Genomic DNA, 12,254 nt, shown 5'->3' with positions numbered 1-12,254 from the left:
AGTGGGATGATCTCAACAGTACTAACTCAAGTGCCACCCACTTGAAACAATTAATAACAAACTCACAAATAATGCTGCACTAACACACATATTCTCTCCTTTGAACTTTTGGAAAACACAAGCATAAGAGATAGAAAAAAAAAACAGTAGATAACTTTTAAATACTGTTGTTTTTGGAAGTATTCTTCACGATGAGAAATGCATTTTTGCATCGGTTGGAACCATAGACTTAAAATAAAATATAGACTACACTATTTACATCTCAACGCGGACAAACAATATTTTTTGTACACATGTTTACTTCTGGGTACAGTCGACCGAGCCTTCCTCATCCAGCCTATGTTGTCACGTCTTTAATATTATCAATATTTTTTTTCTTGTTATACACATATATTGAGATATTAATACTACAGTTTAATAAAGTAGGTTTTAATATGCCATAGATGTATTAAATAGTCCTTATACTACTAAATTATAAGTTTGATACTGCTTTAAAAGGATAAGTTCTTGACAATATGACAACACTGATTAGAGGGCGTGGAGCCTATTCATTCATATATTACCTTGTAGTACGTGTGTCGCACGTGTGCGGTAAGGCTTGTTGCCGTGCCACTATCTCCCGGCCAGCTTAACGCATTTTCTTAGCTTGTAGTCCTTAAGTGTTTATTTTCCATTGACTTTTTCTGTTCAAGAACTATAAAATATGGTTCGCCAGTGCCAAATTTGTAAACCGAATTTGACTTAAATAATCCATTTAAGTCTTGAAACGACTTTTGACCGGTAGGCAACTCTCAATTTAATCCATTGGGAGTCAGTGGCGTTGTTGTAGAAAGGCGCTTATTTAGATAATATTTTAGTAAAATGTAAAATCTGATTTTTTCTCTTACATTACATTATTTACTTACTTACATTGTAACAAAATCATAATTATAACCCTGTTAATAATTAATAATGTTTTTATTAAAAATATATTCCGGTTTATTCTAAAATTATCTTCAGAATCTAAAATAACATACAAGAATTTTAAAATGATATTACATTATGAAACAATACTTTTAATATACCTGGGTCGTCTCAAAAAGTGGCTCACCCTCTATAACTTTTTATTTTTCAGATAAAAACAGATTTGTATGTTAGTAGGTATATGACATAAATTAGGATTTATTGACGTATTCAATTGTTTTTGGTCTCTTCCTGTTTCACCGAAATGATTACATCTTTGATTTTTAAAGGCACCCCTCGGTATATTGCTACTTTATTCGATAAAAAATTACACTCTGAATAGAATGACATATCATATGTCAACTTTTAACATTGTCGCTTAAAAACAAATCCTATTTAAATTTCTCAACCAGGGTGCCATGGTGTTGTTAAAAAACACTAAGTTTTAATCAAGGAGCCTTTGGAAAAAATAGTTTTGATCGTCTAATAGGTTTCGTGTCTTGTCTAGGCCGGTTAAAAGATGTACATATCGTATTTTTAATCATACATATGTCAATTTTTTTCAAATGGAACAAGGGTGACTCGTTAGCATATTTGGAAAAAAAGCATTTTTTTATGAATATATTGATACCACACAACTTGGTATTTCGAGCCAAATTGTCGTTATGAACCGCGTGTTACAATTACAATTAAACCATATGCGAAAATATCAAAAGTTGACATATCATATGTCATTCTATTCAGAGTGTCATTTTCTATCGAATAAAGTAGAAATATACCAAGGGTGCCGTTTAAAAATTAAAAGTTATAAGGGATTTTCGGAATTAAAATCCAAGATTGGGTAGTTTACTAATCAGCTGTTCCGAGATCAGTGCTGAGAGCAATCAGCTGGTAGTTTAATTAAGAACGGCTGGATCGATTAACCGGGTTAACATTGACATTTAAATATCTCTGCTCTATAGAAATTATAGATTATAGGATATTAAATATTTAGAAATCAACTTTTAAACAATTTTAGTCTCATTTAAATGGAAAAAATAATTGTTATAACCCTCCTGAAACGCTTTATTTTTAATTATGAAGATGAAGAGGAGGAAGGAATACTAGCCGCTAGAAGTTCTATATTCAGGAAAAAATCTCGCCAAAAAATTGATAACTATTATGAAGACACTATTCCAAGCATAGACTTAAGCTTGTCGCCCACTTGGCCGTCACGTCCCGTCCCGTTCCGGCCCGTCAAAATACGGATAGGATTAAAACCATGCAAATGAATAGACTATCGCACATTAGCCCGTCACGGCACGGAACGGCGAGTCCGTCGACGGAACAGATTCCAGTTCTCCGACTCTCCCTCATCAAATGACGGCCCGTGCCGGGACGGGCTGACCGGCCGGGCTGGGCTGTGAAGCCGGCTGTCGCCGGCTGGCGCTGGCCTGCACCAACTTGTGGAAGCCTGTCGATCGCATATACATATGTTTTGCAATTATTTCGGCAGTTGTTGTTGTTTGAGTCCGAGAAAGCAGTCCTAAGAAAAAAATTAAAATGGACGATGAAAAAATTAATTTGTTTAGTACAAAAATTCTTCTTCTTCTTCTGCCAAAATGCGGCCGCTACAATAACTTCTTCATCAGAACTGGGTTGCTTTCACACATAGTGACCCAGTCACTGCTACATGTAAACTAAAATAAAAAGATCTTCGCAACACACGACCGCGACGTGACGGTTTGCCGGTTTCCACCGGAAAAGTGGGCGACCAAGCTCTCCGTCGCCTGCAGGCGACGGGCAGCTACGGTCCGTGCTGTGCCGGACAAGTGGGCGACAAGCTTTAGAATAAAATATAGACTACACTATTTACATTTAAGCGCGGTCCAATATTAATTTTTGTAAAAACATGTTTACTCCTGGGTGCTGGACCTCGGTCGTCTGAGTCTCTTCTTTTCGCCTCCAGCCTATGTTGTCAGTCATGTCTAAAATATTATTAATATTTTTTTTTTCTTGTTATACACATATATTGAGATATTAAAACTGTATTTTAATAAAGTAGTGTTTAATAGTAGAAAGATGTATTAAATAGTCCCCTATACTTCACTAAATTATAAGTCGGAGACTATTTAAAATGACAAATTCTTTACAATTTGGCAACACCCATCAATCGCCGGGTCGCCTGTTCATTCTTTATTCCTCTCGTAGTAGAGCCATAGTAGAGTAAAGCACGTGTCGTAAAAACCTTGTTGTCACAGTTTCTGCCATGGCTATTTTATTGTTTTTATTGGATGTTTTGATTTTGTATTTTTTGGATTCGATTGATTTAGTGTGTAGTGTCGGTTTAGTGTTTAATTTGATTACTTTATTTAAAAACTATAAAACATGGTTCGTCAGTGCCAAATTTGTAAGAAATTGGACTATTTAAGTCCTGGAACAACATTCCACAGGTAAGTCAAATTTACTATTTTGGCGTCAGTGGCGTTGTAGAAAGGCGCTTATTTAGATAATAATTTAGTAAATTATAAACCCTGGAAAATCTGTATTTTTTATATTTATCATTTACGTAAAGGTTCTTACTAACCTCGTTATTAATATAACGAGTAGATACATTATTAAGTACATAAGAAGTAGACACATTATTTTCTTGGGCATTGGTTAATTTAATGCTTTTTTTTATGAAAAATGTGTTTCTTTTTATTCTAAAACCATCCTTAGAATCTAAAATAACATACAGGAATTCCAGAATGATATTCCATTATGAAACAACAATTTTTAAGGCTTATTATAAACTATAAACAATCGAGAAAGTCGAAAAAATTACAAGCTACCAAACATTTTAAAATACCAAACATTCCTTATTTTTTTTCAAGACTAAAATATTTTACAAACATTACTTTTTCCCTATAGTTTCACATCAGGTATAGAAATAACTACGTTTTTATGATAGGGTCACCATTATGATAACAAAAATGACGAACAATGGTCCAGAAATGTAAACAAGTACATATTTTTTGTAAATATTTTTCTTACCGCTTGCATTTTTGTCCATTATTATTTCACAAATTATACAGGGTTATGTAAACCAGGTAGATATTTCGTTTTTTTTATATTAAACAAAGATAAAATAAATATGCCATTTTAAAATTTATCCAGTACTTACCTAGAGTTTTTTCTTTTTTTTTCTCGACTGTTAATCTATTATTAATTTGTAATACCGTATGATCGAAAAAAACGGCGTCCAGTTGGCTTGGAAAAAACCATCGATACATACTCCATATAATTTTACATATAAAATGACAGCGATCTTCATTTCATAGCCATCGCTGACGCCGTTTTTTTTCGATTATAAGGTATAATTTTCATTTTTTCTTTTATAATGTAATATCACTTAAGTAATATCACATATAATCTGAAGATAGTTTTAGAATTAACCAAAACGTAAATCTTTAATAAAACAATCTGTTATTATTTGCCATATATGTATGTATCCAAGAAAATAATTTACATATTATTATTATATGTTTTACTGTTTTTTATCTTTATTTGAAACTCAGAAATGTTGCATTGGCTTTCTAAAAAAATGAACTTGTAAGTTTTTAAAATGCTTCGTTTCGGAGATACAGGGTGTAGAAGTTTCATTTTTATTTCGATTTTTTTCCAAATAATTTCTGAAGTGACGTCAATATTTGGACGAAAATTGGCGTTTGGGAGTTTTTTGACATGAAAAATTAGATTTAGATGTCAATTTGACTTTTACTAATAGGGGGCGCCACCTACATATTTTTTAAGTTATTTGAAGAGTAATACTTTTTGTCTGTATCTATATAAAACTACTGAGAAAAATTTACATTTCCAACGTTTTTTACTTAATAAGGTCTCTTGTTGACACTCGCCACAAGTATAGTTCTCAAGATATTTGGAAACGAATTAATCAATACATTCTTCATAAATTATTTGGAAAAAAGCGAAATAAAAATGAAATTTCTACACTCTGTATCTCTGAAACGAAGCATTTTAGGACATAAATTTATACTATTTTTTTTACTGATTTTATTTGCAGATTATGCTGCCAAAGTTTCCTGAATACAATTCCGACCACTCTGTATATCAAGATATCCCCCATTACGTACTAGTTTTTCTTAATAATTTTCTATACATTTTCCAACGCCAAGATGTACCAAGCGCATACAAATACATCAAGCTTCAAACAAGCTTGCACGTTGACAGTAATACCTACAGTAATATTGTATTATATTAATGTAATATTTTTGAACCAATGTTCAATATTACTGTAGTAATACTGTTTATACTCATGCCTTTTATATTTGTTTGAATTTGGTGCATATTTCCATTGAATAAAGTATAGTCACCATTACCATTATTATACTTACTCTATAATAAAGACAGTAACGAGTTAAATAAATGTAGTTTTCATTTTATTCACTTCCTAAAAGCTTGCTTTAATGGAACAGATTCCTGTTTTTTCTAATTTACATAATAAGACATCACTTTTACCGGAAAAAAAAATTAAACAATTATAAAGTTTTTTCTCTTTCTGTTCTATTATATCTATAGAATAGATCCTGTTTTGATTAATATTAGAGTTGTAAATGTTTGACTAAAATTAATATTTTATTAAATTAATAATTTATCATCAATTTCAAAAATTAAATAATTTCGATTATTAAAATTTCTTCTATAACACGTACTTTATTATTTTTATCGTTTTTAGACTCTAAGACGTATTTTTTCTAAGTCCTAAACTTTACTTTTATATTAAACTATTTTCTTTATCCTAAATCTTAATAATATAAAAAAGTTTAAATACGATATATTTTTAATTGAATTATAGCTTCATTAAAATTAAAAAATACCTTGCCTATGATACGGAGAGTGCAGGTGCACTGGAAGCCAAACAAAGACAGTGTTGCGTTGGGCGGCAGAGCCGTCAGGAAACGACCGTTACGACGGAGACAGCCTATCTATCGCTCGTGTCGCACTCGTTAGAGCCAAAAACAATAACACAACAATAACAAGACGTTGTCTGTCCGCATCTTCCAGCTATTTATGAATGAGATGCTCAGTCTATATTTTATTCTAAGTCTATGATTCCAAGATATTTCAATGATGGTAAGAAAATATATTCGTTTAGTCGTTTACCTGAATATAATATTATATTAGTCTTCATTGATGTAAGTGATTTATGACTGTATAATTTGGTTTATATAGTATCTGTTATTATATTTGCAGATTTTAAATCCCATTTCCGAATGAATAGGTCAACAGTAGAAATTTTACTTACCCTTGTTTCACGCCATATTATTAAGCGGCCTGGTCGACATCCAATCCCACTTGAAAAACAAATGTTAATTTGCCTTTGGTACTTGGGAAATCAAGAAGTTTTTAGGTAGGTACCTACTTAAGTTAGGCAACTATTAAAATTAAAAACAGCCGTCTTCATACTAAATATTTGTAGATCAATCTCAGATAGGTTTAATGTTTCCAAAAGTACAGCCTATGCATGTATTGATATTATTTTAAATGCTATTATATGTTTAAAAGATATTTTTATTAAGTGGCCTACTATTGAAGAAGCAAGAAGAACAAGTTACCATTTTCGAACAAAAAATATATTTCCTGATATAATTGGATGCATTGATGGCAGCCACATACCAATTTCAAAACCACAAGAAAAAAGTGAATCATACATAAATAGGAAGGGATATTACTCAGTCGTTTTGCAAGGAATATGTAATGAAAAAAAGGAATTTATTAATGTTACTTGTGGTAAGTAAATCTTTAAAAATATGGGGCTCAAACTCTAAATTTAATTTCTATTATATTTTATAGCATAACATAACAGATTAACTTTTTAGGATGGCCGGGGAGTATGCATGATGCTCGCATTTTAAGAAATTCAGATTTCGGTGTTGCAATGCTGCAAAACCCAGAGCAACTGTTCTTTTATAATTTTCACTTGCTGGGGGACTCGGCATATCCGTTAAGCCAATATATAATGACACCTTTTAGAGATAATGGGCACTTAAATGCCCAGCAAAAAAGATTTAATAAGAGATTATCGTCAATAAGAATAACAATAGAACATACTTTCGGAATACTAAAATCAAGATTTCACATATTAAAATTTGTAAATAAATATTTGACAGTCAACATACCCAAGATAATTTTAGTATGCTGTATTTTACATAATGTGTGTATAACAGAAAAAGATGATATTATTATGGAACTTCCAGAAGATGTAGAAGACCATGTGGGTGTTGAATATAATGACGAGGTAGAAAATAGAGGAGTAGCAAAAAGAAACTACATTTCTACAATTCTATAATATCTACCTTTAGTTTGTGTAATGCTGTTTTTTATAAAAACAAAATTTGTTTTGTCTACTAAATCCATTTTACACATTCTTTTTAAATCTATGGTATAAAAACACTAATAAAACACTATAACTTTATTTAAATCATTTATTTACTGCCAACGTAAACGTTTTTCAATGACAAATAAAAATAATCAATTTTTATCTACCATTGCTTTGAAGAGCGTCAAAAATTGTGTTTCCAGTGCCATCCTTTCATTATGACGCTCTTTCATTTCTTCCCTAAATTTATTAAACCACTCAGGTTCTGTGCTCTCTGTCTTCGTTTTTTTCCTTTTCGGTGTCTCCATTAGTTCGGTTTCATCATCAGTATCTTCAGAATTATTTTCTCGTTTTTTACATATTTTAAAACCAGAGCTACTGGAGGCTATTGAGATAGGTTTATTTTCAGGATCGGAACCAAAAATGTCGTGCATTTGATCAAAGTGAGACCAAGTGATTTTCCCCCTTCCTGTAGACTTACTGTTATCCAAAATTACTTTATATGTTTTTTTTAGATTTTTTAATTTAGTTTCAACTTGTGCCTCAGTAAATCGGGGAAAATTTTTAGCTATTTCACTATAAATGCTTTTTGAACGGAATTTTTTATCCTTTAATTTAACAATATTATTACGATAATTTTCTAATAATAATTTGATTTCACTATCTGACCACCTATTGGAAAGCGCTACAAATATAAGCATATTAGAAATTTGGCAAATACATCAATACTATACAATATTTACAAGAACATTCATCTGGAATACTTTCAGTAGTAGCATCAGTTTCAGAAGAGCCCGATTTTTCTGGGACTGTTGAAGCGTTTCCTTTATCACCCACACTACACATCGCCAAGTCCGCACTTGCCTGGTCCTTTAAATACCTAAAAGCAGCCAGTCTGTTCTTCCTCTCAATTTCTCTCTGCAACACTCTATTAGCCAACTCATTATCTAAAATTGAATTATTAAAATATGTTAAGAATTTCAATAACCATTTATAATCAATCCCTTTAGTACTTACCACCATTTTCAATGTCTAGGTATTCCTTTGCACTAACTACACATTCAAATATGCCTTCTTCAGACTCTAATTGTATTGTTTGAAAGTCAGCCATACCAAAGGCCATAGTGAGAAAAGAAAACGTCGATTGGCTAATAATTGTACGTAAAAACAAAGGTATATATCCGATAAAAGAACTTTATACTATATACCTACTCGTGCATGACTTGTGCCGGCAGTTATTAGCCGTTATTTTTAAAAATTATATCCTAATCCCAGAAATGACCAGCTGATTATTTCTACCCACCTCGTGAGGAGGGTTAGCAGGATCACAATATATGGCAAAAATCGAGTTATTTAGATCACTTTCCGAACGCACAGACTCGTTTTGAGATCCATTTTCGAACGTTTGGATTGGTAATCCTCACAATCCGATCAATCAGATCGCAGTTTCCGAAAATCCCTATAGTCATTTCCGATGAAACAGGAAGTGACCAAAAACAATTGAATGCGTCAATCAATCCTAATTTATGTCATATACTAACATACTAAATCTTAGTTTTTTATTTGAAAATATAAAAAAATTATGGGGATGAGCCACTTTTGGGACGCACCCGGTATAATAAAGACAGTACCGAGTTAAATAAATGTAGTTTTCATTTTATCCACTTCCTATCACCTTCCTTGCTTTAATGGATTGGATTTATGTTTTCTCTAATTTACATAAGACATAACTTAACCAGAAAAAAAATTACAACAAACATATATTATTTTTTTCTCTCCCTGTCGCCGATTCTATTATATCTGCGGAATAGATCCTGTTTTGATTAATATTAGGGGTTGTAAATGTTTGACTAAAATTAATAATTTATTATTAATTTCAAAAATTACGTAATTTCGATTATAAAATTTCTTCTATAACGTGTATTTTATTATTTTTATCCTTTTTGGACTCTAAGACGTTTTTTCTAAACTTTTATTTAAAAAACCTGTTCTCAATCTTAATAAAATATAAAAAAGCTTAAATACGATATATTTTTAATTTAATTATAGCTTGATTAAAATAAAAAAATTACCCGGCTATGATACGGAGAGTTCAGGTGTACTTGAGAAACGAAAGACAGTCTTGTGTTTCTCGGCAGAGTCGTCAGGGAATGACCGTTACGACAGAGACAACCTATCTATCGCTCGTGTCGCACTCGTTATAACCTAAAACAATAACAAGATATTGTCTGACCGCATGTTCCAGCTATTTATGAATGAGATGCTCAGTCTATATTTTATTTTAAGTCTATTGTTGGAACCAATTCTGAAAGCAGTTATTCCACTCGCTTGTTGGTACCTTCAAAATTGCGTTTTTGAAGGCATTTGTTTCTTTCATTGGAAATCAGTTTATACTGATGCATGATAAATGATAGACCCTTGCTCGTTCTTTGGTGTTCTCCATATAAACATATTTTTTTGTATTTTTAAATGAAGGAGATCAAAATAAAAATGCGCGACATACTTCTCGGTTGTTTTGACATATGGCCGGTTTGAAAACGACACCGAAATATATATCGCAATGATTTCGTGCATTCGAGGAATGCGACAAAGTTTTCTGGATGTGTCTCCGTCTTAACGGCCGAACTCTCTGCAACACTCGGTGGTACTTATAAATAGCCACGTCTCTTTGGTATTTCGCTCGTTTTATTATACGCATATACACTCTCTCGCTAAGCAGTTTCAGAAAACACTTGCTTAAAGTGTCACTTTCGTGCTCTTGATATAGAAACTACTATAGATTTAGGAAGAACAGATATCACATTTTGCATTTTAACCCGATCAAACAATCGGAGGTTGACTACGTACTGTAAAAACCAACTGAGATAGAGAAGGCGACATTGCCACATCTCAAATTTGCGCCTATCTACTTAGTTTGATTTGCAGAAAAGGTGACTTTAAAACCTTCACCGGATATCAATAAATCTCAATTTCTTAATTAAATTAATAGTTTATTTTAAAGAAGCATGCGTAATAATATGTTATTAACCAGAGGATATATGCGTTACTATTAAAGGACATGTTTACTGTTTAATGTGCTGAAACGTCTAGAACTATTGGCAACGTCGCTGCTAGTCTTCCAGAATGAAATGAGCCGACCGTCCCACCACCCCTCGCGACGGCCCTTGGTCCGTTATAACGTTCTACCCTTAATTATGTATAAACAAGGGTACTACGTTTAGCTTACGGTGTGTTTGAAGTCGGAATCAAGTCCGAAGTGAACTTTTCAGTGTTTTTCAGTAGTTTTTGTTTTTGTTTAACGTACTTTTGAATCTGCGAATTTTCAGTATGGTACGACAGTGTCAAATGTGTGGAAAAATAAGCTCAAATTACCCGAATTTGTCTTTTCACAGGTAGGTATTGTTTCCGCCGCGCCGTAATCGCCGTACATAGGCGTCCCACAAGGGAGCCTCTCACAATTAAAATAATTTCTAATTATATTTGTTGAATTTTGAGCTATTAAAACAAGAACGTAGTAGCCGGTAATTGAATTATAAATGTCGTCAATTACTACTTAACTGTTGTAGATCATAACAAATTTGAATATAAACGTTGCATTTGAAACTTTCTTATAAGCCAGAAAGTGACATTTTTTTCTTAAAATTGCGTCATATTTTGGTCATTATATACGATATTCTAAAGGAATTTTGCTCAACAAATAAACAAAGTTGTTTACCCGCCCTTTTACATTTTATTGCATTATTATATCTGCCCCTTCGGCCTCGTTTAAACAATTTTTACCACCGTACAAATACCTCTTCCTAGAGTTATTTGTACGGTGTGTTTCTTTTTTTAGAATGGGACGAACTGTAAATAATTCTTAGGCTACTAGTTTTATACATACCTATATACAGAGTGACCCAGGCCTCCAAAAAGCTTTTTACCTATTACGTTTTTGGTTTGTAATTTTATTTCAATTTTTTACATAAGATGGGGGCCATTGTAACGCACATTTTCAAAATATTTTTGTCAACATACAGGGTGATTCTCGGGGTAATTCAAACCGCAATACATATGCTTAATACAGTTCATGAAGATTGGGACATTTAACTAAAATTTTATTGTCTCATGAAGCTATCTTTAAAAGTAATGGATTTGTAAATAAACGTATCAGAACCATCATAATACAAGAAGAAGACCGAAAGAGAGTCAAATCTTGTCTTATATTTTCAAAAAAACACAATTTTCGGAAAATACGTAAATAAAAATGACTTTTTAAGTCAAAAAAAGTCAAAAGGACAAGTTATTCCAAAAAAGGACTGTCCTTTTCAAAAAAGGACAGGTGGCAACCCTAGGTATTTCTGGAATGGAAATTTAATGGCAAATCTACAACTTTAGTTTGAAAATATGTTCCGGCCACCTATGTTTACAAAAATGTCTAAAATGTGCTTTACCATTGCCTCCATATTCAAAAAAAAAATTGAAAGAAAAGTCACCAACCACAAACCTAATATAGAACTGTTTCGGAAGCCTGAGTCACCCTGTAAATATTCAAAAGTAACGGAAAGTTTATATAGAATTAACTGAAAGTTTAAATTGAAAATCGACTTTGGAACGATTTTCGAAAACTACTTACTAACGTTTCAACATAAGTATATGTGGGATATTAATTATATTGTTATATTAGACCTTTTAACAAAACTCATCTGACGAAAAAGTGTTAATGTAGTATATTAATATGGAGTAAACATTTTACTAATTACTTTACTTTTACTTTACTAATTAAATTCGTTCCAAAAAACGATACGCCACTGGCCATTAGAACAATCCAAATGCGCCTAGTTGCCGGGGTCGGAAATTTTAGACTTCTCTATCTCTTCTGTCCTTGTTTGACACATTGGAATGTTTGATACACTACCAACGAGTATTTATGAATGAGATGTTCGGTCTATATTTATAATGTCTTTGGAAA

The 12,254-nt window shown here is 32.2% G+C and overlaps 2 protein-coding genes and 1 long non-coding RNA gene across 4 annotated transcripts in view; 1 reads left to right on the top strand and 2 right to left on the bottom strand.

The window, feature by feature from the left end:
• The window catches only part of LOC115883359 (myosin-15-like), a 55,323-nt gene that overhangs the window by 29,155 nt on the left and 13,914 nt on the right, over positions 1 to 12,254 (bottom strand). The gene's annotated exons all lie outside the window — the stretch shown is intronic.
• On the top strand, positions 3,295 to 5,346 carry LOC115883361. Its single transcript, XR_004050369.1, has 2 exons — positions 3,295 to 3,374; positions 4,988 to 5,346. It is a non-coding gene; the product is annotated as an uncharacterized LOC115883361 (long non-coding RNA).
• On the bottom strand, positions 7,444 to 8,596 carry LOC115883360. The gene is made up of 2 exons (XM_030901725.1): positions 8,047 to 8,596; positions 7,444 to 7,988 (listed from the first exon to the last, which is right to left on the bottom strand). Exons 1-2 carry the CDS (start codon positions 8,324 to 8,326, stop codon positions 7,456 to 7,458), a joined length of 813 nt encoding a protein of 270 aa, XP_030757585.1. The 5' UTR covers positions 8,327 to 8,596; the 3' UTR covers positions 7,444 to 7,455.

Source organism: Sitophilus oryzae, unplaced genomic scaffold (assembly GCF_002938485.1).
Source record: "Sitophilus oryzae breed Bouriz unplaced genomic scaffold, Soryzae_2.0 scaffold_1870_pilon_pilon, whole genome shotgun sequence".
Classification (NCBI taxonomy): domain Eukaryota; kingdom Metazoa; phylum Arthropoda; class Insecta; order Coleoptera; family Curculionidae; genus Sitophilus; species Sitophilus oryzae.
Note: the sequence above shows the minus strand (reverse complement) of the source record. Positions and strands in the feature narration are given on the sequence as shown.